A 13,222-nucleotide genomic window follows, 5' to 3' on the forward strand; every position below is an offset into this window, starting at 1 on the left:
CTGGCATATCTGCACTTGCACAGTGGTCCAGCATTGATAACAAGTTGATTAAAGCCACAGTTTTCGGGTCAGTTTGAACCATCACTTGCTAAAAGCGGCCCCGCCTTCAGGTTATTCATTCCTTTCTGAGCATTGTCTCTGGCAAAAGACACATGTTCAGGGGACTGCAGACACAACCACATGTTCAGGGGACTGATCCAGCTTAAAACTAAGTGGTGCATCTTAGTATGAATCAGTTATCAACACCAGCTTTCACTGTGCAACTGTGAAGATGCCTGTGCTGCAGCAGAGGAGAAGCAAGGCAATGCCTGGCAAGGCCACTCCTTCCAAAAAAATCTGGGTTTACGGTGATCTTGAAATTACTTGAGAAGGTGAGAAGTATTTTGTAAGGTGCAGCCAGATTTTCCTCAAATGCTACCCTCAACAATCGTCATGAGAAAGAATGTGATAACAATTCAAACTGACTCCCAGAGCAAAACAAAAAATTTTTCAGCTACTGTAATGTTAAGTGTAAGAGATACCGCATTGTTGTTGTGCTTTGAGAAAAGTTTGATACGAAGTTTCTAAAATACAAACAGACTCTGTGGAAACAGTTTTTTCTTGGTCATTTAAAAACCCTTTAAATACTTCACTCTTAAAAGCCAGACACAACAATGTGGAAACTTCAATTTGCAAGATAAAAATTACTTTTAATTCTCCAGGAAATACTGCATCAAAATCAAGTACTGTATTCTTCATTCTGCCCCAATAAATATATAACCTCAGACTCCTCCTTGTCTCAGTTCCTTCACCTATAAAAGGAAACTACAGTGCTTATCTCAGCTGTGTTATTCATGAGTATTTCTTTTTGCAAGGTGCTACCAAGACATGAAATAGTATTTGCTTACCTACAGTTACTGCAGCTACAACTGGAGACACAATTACAGATAAGGTTACACCACCTGCTATAGCCAAGTTTCGCTTGTGCTTTGAGATGTCTTTGCCTTCGTATCGATTGTGAATCTTGGAAGGAGAAAAGAAAGGGGTTTTAGAGTATTTCATCAATAATACATTGCTGCAAGAATTGACATAATTTGGAATCTGTACTCTTCTAGAGAGATCACATTCTATGTCATGATTTATTTCTCATCTCAAAGAAAATAAAATTTATACATATCTTAATTTTGGGCAACTACTTAGAAGTCCTCCCATCCAGGAACTAAGCATTTACTTTCAGCCTCAAGTTTGAAGAGCTAAATCATTGAACAGCTTTGTTTGTTCAATCATTACTCCAGTTTACATGGATGTGAAAAGCAGACAAACTTTAAGGATAAACAAATTGACACATCTGATCAAACTGACACTTCTTATTTCCAGTCATCTCTCCCCTGAACAACACAGAGTGAAACTTTCACAGACTACTAGATCCATGGAAACAGGCTGACATAGCATCATGAGACAGCCTTCACCAAACATAACCTGGAAGGAGGAGAGAACAAGAACTCCATCGCTCCAGCTGTTGAGACAGGAAATGTTTTTGCAAACCTGAGCCTTAGCTGTGCTACTGTTTACTGATGAATCTGCAAACCAAACCTCTTACTGATGGGTCAAGTCTGCAATAACTCTGAAATGTGACTGCCTCAAACTTATCTGCCACAAATCCCACATGAACCCGAAAGCCCTTCAAAGATCACTGTTTCACAGAGATTTTTTGTGCATTTCATTTACTCTCTCTGGGAATATGGTCTCTCAGGGATATGGACTTTATTTGTTGTAGTTCTCAGTTAAGATATAACTACAAAGGAACAACAGTAGCAAGATCTTAATGGCTGTCATAAGGCTAAGCTAATCCTCACTCCATCCAAGGAGGAACACGAAAGGCAGTACCGAGAAGATAATGGCAAAAAATGAGCTGGATGTTGTGATTTCTAAATTACCATGTTACTGAATGTTGTGTTTTCTAAAATATAATCTCAATCAGAGATTTGGTAGGGTAGTTCTCTTTGGAATAAACAAAGTATTTGTTCAGGCAAGACAGGCCAGGAAGGGCAGAGAAGGCACTGTGCTTCGTGCAAAGAGAATGCTTTTACTTGCTCTGAGGTACATGATACAGAGAGAGAAACACAGAGTGAGGGAGCACTTGAATACGAAACATGTCTATGGATTAAAATGGAAAAACTGAACATAAACATCCTCTCACAGTATGAGTGTGTAAGAATTACAAACCCAGGAAAATCAAGTTTCACAGGGCTCTGAGCAATTGCCAGGATCATCTCAGGTGCTGAATTTTACTGTTATGGACAATTTTAACTCCCAAAACAGAAGGCATGCATAAAACAGAGATATCCTTAAAGGCTACTGGATTCCTTAAACATAAAATTACAAAAATAAACATAAAGGAATGGAAGGAAGAGGTTATAGAGAAGAAACTGATAGAAAACATCAAGACAGAAGGTTACACCAGTAGAAATTACTATGAAATAAGAATCTTCTGAATATTGAGTAAATAATAAAGAATAACCAAGCAAAAATACTAGACCAGAAGAGAGATTTCAATAAACACAGAAAACTGCTAGGTTACAAGACTTATGTCTATAATAATGGAGCACTAGCACTTCTCTGTCAAAGCACAAGCACAAATTCTTCCAATGAAGCAGACAGACAGTGTTGTAAAAGAACAATGAAGCTTCCTTTACCAAAGCAGCAGCAGCATTAAGAAAATAGAAAGTGGGTCAGATTATTATGAATGGGTATGAAGGAACTGCATGGAGGTGTCAGGCCAAAATCAAAAAGGTTAAAATAGAGGAGACAAAAAGCAAGGGACACCAAAGTCAAGGAGAAATTATTCTACAAGTACAGTGCTAGTAAGAGGAAGACCAAATTGGATCAATTTGCTGTTTAACAAAAATGAAAGACAGCCAGCAGATGAAATTGGAGACATGTTCCTATTTTTTTTTTCCCCCTTCAGTTGGCACTGAAGATCAACTGTAAGCCAGATGACTGGTGACAAACAAGTAAGATCTGTACAAATGCAGCAGGTTAGAGCGTACTTACATGAGCTGATCTGAAAAATCTCAGCAGGCCCAATATCAGAGTCACTAATAGTAATTTTTGAAAACTATTATTCATAGAGGATGTCTGAAAAAAAACTCTAGGAAAACCGGAAAAAGTTAAATGGCAATGGTAATATCAAAAAGGTGTAAAACAAGAAGCTGAGGAATTAAAGACCAGTGAACTGAACTTTCATTTTCTGAAAGCTGGGAACTTGTAGACATCAAAACAAAGACAGAAAATAAAGAGGTTGCACTGATTTTTTTTAAGTAGAAATCACGTTGAATAATTTTCTTCTGTGACAAGGCAACTTGGCCTTGAGGATGGGGAGAAACAGATGTCATGCACTGACTTTAACAAAATTTTTACATTCTTGTATGACACTCAACCAGGTTATAATGGTCCAGACTGAAAAAATGGATGAGAGAGAGCTACTATAAGCTTCATGTGAAACTACAGAAAACATGTGAATAGTCATTAGGTTCTTTTACTATGCAAATTGAAATTCCTAACTCCATACTTTTCCCAAGAGATACGCCCTGGATCCAAGAGTATTGCACATTTTCATTAACCTGGAAGATGGAAGGAGAATGTGTGTGCGTTGAAATTCAGAGGCCAATACAATCTGGCAAGGTTGCAAGAATGCCATGAATTCACGCCAGTCTTGAGAAGTTGAAAAAATGGCCTGAAATTACTAAGATGCAGCTGAATGGTAATGAATTCAAGACTACCTTTAAGAAGAGGCCAATTGCCTAAATTAGCAGCATGGTGGGAAAGAGCGTGTGTTTTAGAGTACACAAAATGAAAATAGCATGTTGTTGAGGAAGAGGTAATCATTAGTTCATGTCACGGGATCACCCTTTCATTTAACTCCACAGTAGTAATGCTTCGTCTTCACTGCTGTATTCAAACTAGACAAAAGCAAAGGTGGTATGTACAACTACAAGGAAATCCAGAAGAGGAGAATCAGATGCCTAAACCAGTATGTTTTCTTGACAGTTTGTCAAGAAAAACTGGAAGTGCTAGGTTTGTTCAAAGAGAGGAATGAAACTGGACTTAAAACATCGTTAGATATGTAATGGCATATTGCAAAGCAAAAGGATTTTTTACATCAGCTGAAGATAGGGCAGTAAGAACATAATGTTAATTAAACTAATGTTAAAAAGGTAAAATAAATTTTACTAAGAAAATTAAGCTTGCAGGGTCTGTGGGATCTCCATCATCAGCTGTTTTGAAGAGAAATGTGAACATGTGACAGGGGTCATGGAAAAATGACCCTCATTAAGCAGTGAGGTACAACAGAAATTCTCATGAGGTTGCCCTCACAGACTAATGCTCTGAGACTTTACCATTACTACGTGAAAGGTGCTCAGCAATAGGGACCTATCCCAAAATCTAATGAGAAAAGCTAATCAAGCAAAAGTAATTTGGAACAGGTAACTGCTGCCTTCTTCCTCTTCTCACCTACAAGGTTCCAATGACTGTATGGGACTAGGCCATAACAGAATACAAGGGTCAAAAGACAACTGTGGCAGAAGAGAGGAGTACTTACTTGAAATAAAAAGATGAAAAATACAGTGAAAAAGCTGCATCCCTAAACCTTTTGTCTAGCAGCCTTTCCACCCCAATAAATGCAGAATCATGAGTCTTGCCAGTCACTGTGAGAATCCATGCTGATAAAAGCAGAAAAACACATCTTCCAAGCCATCATTTCAAAAAACCCATTTTCAAAAGATCTGGATAACTTACTGCTTTATCCTAAGTTACTTACAGGAGTTTGTTATTTACTTAATAGTAAAAGCTATTATATTTTTAAGAGGAAATCTATCAACTGAATTCTGAATAACATGATCATTTCTAGCTGATTCCCACAATCAGTAAAATGAAGACATGTTCTTGTCTAGCCCTGAAGACTATTCCACGTGGTGGACTGGCCAAAGGCAATTAATAAGCTGCTGAGTACAAATGCTTAAATATGTGCATGCACAAACCTAAACTAGCTTAACTTTATACTAAAACTCTGGTAACTATCTGGTTTTAAGAAAAATAAGAAGGATTTTCTTTTTGCCTTCCTTGTCCTCTAAATATTATTTAATTCTAAGGGACACTAGGGAAACCAGAGATCAAAACCAGAGCAACCTTGAAAAAGCATGCAGCAACTTTGACAGCAAGACACAGAAACTGGAAATTGTTCAGTGTTCTGCTCTGCTTGTTTTAAGAGAAACTAGATTCTTAAAAACACTGCTTTTCCTTCCTATACAATTGACACAAATATCTTGAACATAGTATTACCCAAGTCAAACAATGCAGAAGATAAATCCTGAAGGAGTTGTAGCATGTTTTACCTTACGTCCCACATACACAGGAATTCCAATAATCATAGCAGGAATAGCAATGCCAGCTATTAAGGCAATTCCTACAGGAGCTCCAACAAGTGTCCCTAGCTGCCACAGTATTTTCTTCTTACGGCTCCATGGTTTCTTCCCCCAAAATGTGCAACCTGATGGACTAATAAAAAGAAGAAAACTGTAAAGAAATTGTAAATAAATATAGCTATACACTACTGAACAGTTACAAAAATTACCTTAGTTATAAAATTACTGTCCTTAGGTTAAAGTTACAGATAGTACATGTATCAAATCATCAGTTATAAATTCTTCAGATTTTTTTTTGCCTTGACAGCATATTTTTCAATGTGAAGAGAAGCATACTGCATATACTACACACCAATCTGTGGTTCAAAAGTAACTTATACAATCAAGAGTTTTTGTAATGCTTACTATGAAGACAGAATTAAGTATCAGTATTGACATCAGCAAAAACAGTGGATGTGTTCATCTAAAACACTTCATTTGTACTAAGAAGTCGTTGCATGCATAAAACTTAGAAAATACTTTAAAATGAAAAATAACAAAGCACTAATTTAAATACATTTATTGAAATCTAACTTTATCCTCTGATATGGATACTTCAACTGTGATTCTCTACTCCGAGAAGAAACCCAGACTTATACCACTCGGGAATCTACTTCTATGTAGTTTAGAAAACACATAGATTTTTAGAAAACCGCATAGATTTTTTTTCTTAAATGTACCTTAAATAATGTAAATCTGAGATCTCTTTCATACACAGCCAACAGAATTCACAGCCACAGACAGCACAAGTCATATGATTGCAGCTTCCATCATTCATTTTTATTATATAAGCAGCACAGCGTGGGCATGGCTTTATGTCATCAGCTGTTTAAAAATGAATATTAAGATCATATCAGTTCTTTAGACAGGCAGATTTAATCAAAATACAGACAGACATACACATTCGGGAAAACCAAATGAACCATTATCTGAAAAACTGAAGAAGTTTTTTGTAAGGTTGCTCTACAAATCTTGATTTGTCAGTTACTCGATATCTATTAGTTTTTACAAACCTTGGACTGAGTAAAACTAATGAAAACAAGATGTATTAGACAACATTCAAGTAACTGAATAGTTAATGCATACTCTCTGTTCAAGCATTTACTAAGCTCAATGAAATATATATTAGACTCAGACATTAAATATGTATGCTAACACAGGACTGATAATATGGTCTCTAAATATAATCTTCTTTTACATTTCATGCTGTTATGAATCTTATACTTGAATATTCAGTCTCCACACTGTTAACTTATCTTAAATCCATCTCCCCATTCACATTCAATGTACTTCTTTGGTATCACCAACCTCCTCTTGAGTCCTTTTCACAGCCCTACTTTATATGTACTTACTCCCTAGAAAAACACAGTGTAACAAGAAGAAAACTCTGGAGGCTCTTCCCATTCCCAAGTCAAATATGGAAAAATGAGGTTCAGTGACTAGCTCTGTCAAACAAGGGGTCACTGAGCAACAGTGAAATACTTGTATACTGACACACCACAGTTGTGATCTTCATTCCTTCACATTACTGGTTAGCATCTCCCCTTTGGGACAAGCTGTTTATTCAGAGCAGCCAAAATACCTTGCAGCTCCTAGAGCAGAACTCCAAGTTTAGTGCCTCTGTGCTACTAGGTAGGACAAAGGGAAAGAAGAGCTTATACTTGATATAAAGAATTCCCAAAAAGGTGCAGAACCAGCAGAAAAAAGCAGCTCTACCAACTCCAGTGCACAAGGACAGTGAGCAGCCGAAAGGATGCACTAGCTATTCCCACACGGGAACAGATGCACAACCTACAGGTCAGTAACTAAACCGAGCAAGTTCTTCAGCACAGGAATGGCAGATCTACCACTGTTCAGGCTGGGAGGGATTGAAAGGGGAAGGAAAGCAGCTGCTCTGCCAATTTGTTTAGTTTATTTTAAAATTTGTTTGAAAACTAGAGCAAGACGCCAGTTTTTAAGGCAAGATGGGATGCCTTGCTCAAATAAGCCAGCACAAACAAATTAGAGACTCCCAAGTCTAGGGCTGGATTGGAGAACAACAGCTCTAACTGCAAGGCGCAAAAGAAACTCTTTACCCAAATATCTACCTTGTTTGTTCAGGTAAACACAAAAGCTGCCAAATAAATCAGAGTTTGGTGTAATTCACAGTCAGCTCTTATTAACAGCAACCTGGACTTTTGATGTGCAAAATACTACACTGAATAGTTTAGCCTCTTTTTTGGGGAATTACAAACAAGCTCAGCTTAAGAGTTGGAATTGTTTGCTTTCTGGTAGACAGAACAGATGAGTGTATCCTAGAAAACCAGAAGTTAGTACTAACAAAGATGTCAAACATCAGAGTTGGCATCAGAGTAATAATCTATTTTGAAAGCAGAAAAATCAGTGGATTTGAGTTTTGTTTTTAATAACTTTTATTATTAGTAGCCCTGGAAGTTTCACCTACAGTGGAGAAAACAAGTGTGTAAGTGATACAACTAAAAAAGTCAACATGCTAAACACGTGGGATGCCTTGCAGCAAGTTCATTTGATTTCACATTTTTTAATTACAAAGTAAGAATTTCAAATTATGACAAGCTTCTAAGACTGAACTCAGATGTTGTGGTCACAGGGACTTCAAAGTATAACATTTAAAATTTTACTTCAAATTTAGAATTGTTATTTTATGTTTCTGAAAGACAAAGCATCTAGTATCTACCATGCCATTACTCCATTCTTTCCTTATTTAGGGTTAATTGTGTAAATGTACAAAAGCGATGTTTTACGGACACAGTACCCTAATCATAAATACCTGCTGCTCCAGATTCCTGGCTGTAACTAATAGATGAAGAACGAATTGTTCTCAGGCGCAGACTCTGAGCTCTCTCCTGGCGAGCAGCATCGCAGGTCTGGTTGGGATGCCAAATTTGCTTACAGTGATAGCAAAACTCAGTTCCACAGCCTTCTCGTCCACACGTAAGCTTGGGACAGCTGGCACATCCAAAAGCGATCACAGCATATCTTGAACAATCGAGAGGGGCAAAAGAGAATTTTGTTAATAAAACCAGTTCTAACTATAGACCAAAGCTGACGAGACAGCTGTCAGAGCAGCTGAAGCAGGTACAAAGGCACTGGACATCAGGAGTTGACATTAGGTGGGCCAGCACGGGTTCCTTATCACCTCTTCACAACTCTATTGTCATTGCATTAGATTAAAATTGAACAGAAATACTATAATCACTACAATACTTTGCTCTCATTCACCTTAACTCCACGCAGTACTGAAATATACTGTACTGAAGGCTGAATGCAAGGTTTACAATCACAAAGAAACCACAGATTAGAAGAGCAGGACAATAAACCCCAAAAAATGCATTTTTAAAAATACATTTCAAACAGTAAACGCAAAAATTGGTAAGAGTTCAGTGCCTCACTGCAACCTTTACTCTGATAATATTACAGAGCAAAAAGCTCCAAAAATGTTGAGTTACAAAACTGTGTTACACTACTTCATAATCAGGCACTACATGAACAGTTCTACACAATGAGAGTTGTAGCAACAAATTAATTTCTTCATCAGATCTGCATTTCAAAGTTCAAATGATAAAAACACAATATGTATTATCGTTCATATCAGTAGTACATACAAACATATATACATGTGTCTTAATTCCTACCCACTGCTATTTTTTTCAATGATTTTATGCATTAGCTTTCCTTAAAACATATACTACTAAGTCAACTGGTATGAAAACAGATGTACAGCTTTATTAACCTGAACAGCACCCCGGAATAGACTTCGACAGATTTATAAATGCTGCAGGAGTTAAACTTCTGGTTTTATTTTAAGACTAAATTGTTTACTTTTGCCCCTGTCCATTTTATAGCAGTTGCATAAATTCAAAATATTCTTTATCAGTAATGATACTTGAAAAATTATTCCCATTCACATGCCTATTTGAAAATTTAGTTATTTTTATTTTAGAGTAGCTAGTTCTGAAGCTCTGTAACATTAACGCAAATCTTATCCCTTTCATTATTGTTTTAAAACAGCATGTTTGAGGTTCCTCCCAAGAAGTTCTGCAAACAAATAGGAGCTTTCAACCTTTCACTTACAGATGAAGTTACAAGTGAGATACATGCTTGTCTGTTTTCAAATATTTCTTACTTTGCAAGCAGAAATTTCAATAATTGCTAGACTCTTCTATATTGCTGTCAAGTTAATCAGCTCCATTTTTCCCACTTTCTGCAAACTGAAGAGATAATTGCTCTGCATGTACACAGAGACATTCTGATCCAAATGCTTCAACATATACAGGGATACATTCAAGGCTTGCTAACATTATATCAAAAAAATCTTAACTGTAATCTGTAAGTGTAATTTATATCCTGCCTCCTTCCTATTGCTAATTAAGCATGGGCACATCCCTGAAAGCAGTCCCTCATTTGGGACTGATGTACTGGCACACCTTTGGAAAGTAACTTTTTAGACCAGAGCAAAATCTCAGTTCAAACTGTACAAGACTCCAAGTTTAATTTCAACATTTTGCATCCATTGAACAGGAGATGTGAAAGCCAGAAGTTCTGGTCAGGTTGAGAGAAGAATAAACCAACCAAATTCAAAGTAATAACCAGTAAAACAAAAACCAGAGGCAAAGAAAAATTAGTTGAAGAAAGGCTGCATATTAAGAAGAGGGATGAAGATTTTGTACTCTTTTGCATGATCTGATTTTTGCTTGATAAAGATTAGAAAATCTAAGAATTGCTGCTCTCTTCTAATAATGTGAGCAACACAATCACAGAGCAAAACCACTCAATAATTCAAAGAGAAGACAGAACGCTTTTGCAATACTAATTCAATAAGGCTTGTTAAAGTGACATTGGTAAACTGATACAAAAAACAGAATATAAAAAAATTAGTCTGGGAAACAGTTCAGGCTGTTTCCTTATCTGTGCTCCTTCCCCAGAGAAGGATCACCTATGTGACAGTGTCCCTTATCAAGCCCCTGCAGGGAGGTTACAGCCAGTCCAGACTTTCACAGTGTTTCAGGTAACAACAACGATCAGGATGCATTTGAGTTCACAACAAAAGCCGAGGATAAAATAGCCCAGGGTCAGAAAGTCTGTGATACCAGCAGGATGAACTATTCTGGCACTGGAATGGTGTAGTCCCAGACACACCACAGCTCCCAGACAACTCATCCAGGGTACAACTACTGCAAGAAAGGTTCTCCTCCAAACTAATCCACAGTTCTCTCCGTTAGGAAGATAAGTTCTCCACAGGGACAGAATTAATAGGAGTACACTTAATACTGCAGTTTACTTTGTTTTGAGATCTTTTTGGTTCAAATTTTGCCATGTCTATGATTTGTTTTTTACCCCAAACAGAGTGAAAGACAGCTGAAAAGGTTTCACTCATTGTTTTTTTTCCTGAGAGCACAGGGGTCCATGATGTAAAAAACCCAATGTTATAAGTCTAGCCTAGCTCCCCTCTTCCTCTTTTTTATTTTCTCTCTGGGATCAAAGTTTTTATATTATTTGCTCTGTATCGGGTTTAAATTTTTTTCCTCTTGTGATGCCCAAACCCTGAAACAATATTACATGGGATGTTTTATCAAAGCTGAGAAGAGCTGAAGCATTGTTGCGCACCATCCATTTTTTACCTATTTGTGCAGTAAATTTTTCCTACCAAAATGCTCCACTTTGCACCAGTTTCTGATTTATTACACTACTTATTTCTAATCTTAAAGTCAATTCCAGGAAATAATGCTACCCTCTGAAGTTTTTACACCTCTTCTACTTTGGAATGAATTGCAAATTTAGTAAATGCATTCCATCTAGTTGCCTCATGAAATATTTGATCCATGCTAAAATCATGTTAGCTACCATCACAACTCTAATGCATTCTGCAAGTACATTTCAAAAACTGTTCCTTCCTCCATCCTCCTTCTATGCTCCACGACATTAAATCCATGTTACTACTTTCTATACCACTCCCACTCCTCCTCCCCACTTCCCTGTGTGTGCTTTCTCCCAGCTAGGCACACACTGACTTGCCACACATGCTATGGTGGCTGCCAGGAGGCTAAATTTAACTGTAGGATCCATAAGCAGGTATTACTCTTGCTGAAGGCATTACTGGTGGTCTTTCTTTCCCTCAACCAGTATGCTTTTTTTCCCCAAAAAACTTCTTAGATTAATTTATGTTGAATGTTCAACCCCTGCTGCCCAACATATCTGAGAGTTCTAAAGGTTTCAAAACAAGCAGAAGGATGGGAAAAAGACAAAACATGATTGCATGAGCTCTTGTTCCTTTAGGATGACAACCATAAACAATGATCCTCCTGAGAAGTACTCCCATAACCAATTTCATTCCATTTTAAACTAGTAATAAGAATTCAGTGAGGAGGTACTATCTGTGCATTAAAAGCAGAACTCATTTATCACTGTGAAGCATTTCCACACCACTTGAAGTCCATAATGAAAAGTCATGTTAGCAAAAGTACAACATAAGGTTGCCCATACAGTACTAGTTTGTTCCCTTCACACATAGACATTGGCAGAGTTTATCTGCCTGACAATATACTGTGTTTTGCACAGGATTCCACTCCCAAAGCAGGTAGTTCTGGATCAATTATTTCAATATTTGCTGTACACTAATACATTGCTGTGGTCTCACACAATTACATGGAACTTTAACTACATTTTGAAAACCCACTTTTTATTTTTGTAATGGTGTTACTCATAGCAATTATCACAGTTTCTGACCATTGAAAGATACTTAGAAGTTTTTTCTAAAAACAGATAAGAAAATTGAAGCACAAAAAACAGGCCAAGTGAAAAGTCTCCATTCAGCAAACCTGCTTTAAGTCTACTTAATTAAGTACTAAAAAAGTATCTGAACCATGAAATACGGTTTAATAGAAAATGGTTTAAAAGTTCGTAAATGCTTCCCCTTACCTTGAGTAACGACGACTTACCTAGAACTCAAAAACTCAGGGAAACTCAAGCAAAGCATACTTCTGCCTGAGCAATGCCGCCCACTTTGGACCAGATACAAAACTATGACCTTTCCAGTTCCCGCTTTTGACTCAAAAATTCTGTTTCATTTAAAGCAGAATGAAAGCAAAACTGTACTTGAAATAAGTCCTAAACATTAAGCACCTGAATATTAATACTGGAATATTTAATCTACCTAACAGTCAGTCCTATTCTGCTTGTTCTCTTCCGACATTTGTCCATTTCCTCATTCTACTTATTGCTCACCTGTGAGGCTTTGAAACACAGGTGTCATCCTCTGAGTTTTTATTGAGTACTGCACATCCAGATTGCAGTCATGGCTATAACCTTTAAGCAGTATGATAATGCAAACAGTCTCTAAAAAAGCAGCTTGCTGAAGAATGGCATTATGAGACACCAGCAGCAGAAAAGCGTGATGAGCTGCTCAGTAGTATTCAACCTACTCATGTCAGAATTCAGCATGGTTTCAGAACTGTTTAAGTACTAAAGCAATGTTAAAACATTACGTTCCTCAGATAATAAGCAGGAACAAGCTCATTATCTTACATCAGAATCCTGCTGACAGGCAACAAGTGCTGTCTCAACAGCACTTCAAGATGGAAGATATTTCTAGCAGGAGAGGTCTTTTAATTCAAAGAAAAGTTTAAATCATTTTTCACAGTTAAAAAGCCAAAACACACACTGTGCTTTACCAAATAAACTAAGTTAAAAGCAGTCACCAAATCTTCAATTCTCTTTAGTTTCAGCTTTCCACCACTGCCTTGACAGTGCAACACTTCATT

The 13,222-nt window shown here is 37.1% G+C and overlaps 1 protein-coding gene across 1 annotated transcript in view; it reads right to left on the reverse strand.

Annotated features, from left to right (window-relative positions):
- The window catches only part of RNF19A (ring finger protein 19A, RBR E3 ubiquitin protein ligase), a 53,977-nt gene that overhangs the window by 6,061 nt on the left and 34,694 nt on the right, over positions 1-13,222 (reverse strand). Inside the window, 4 exon segments of the mRNA XM_027656986.1 lie at positions 888-1,002; positions 5,376-5,538; positions 6,125-6,269; positions 8,233-8,441. Of these exon segments, the coding sequence (XP_027512787.1) occupies positions 888-1,002; positions 5,376-5,538; positions 6,125-6,269; positions 8,233-8,441 (632 nt within the window).

The sequence above is a fragment of the Corapipo altera genome, unplaced genomic scaffold (genome assembly GCF_003945725.1).
Source record: "Corapipo altera isolate COAL_440 unplaced genomic scaffold, ASM394572v1 52b, whole genome shotgun sequence".
Lineage (NCBI taxonomy): Eukaryota > Metazoa > Chordata > Aves > Passeriformes > Pipridae > Corapipo > Corapipo altera.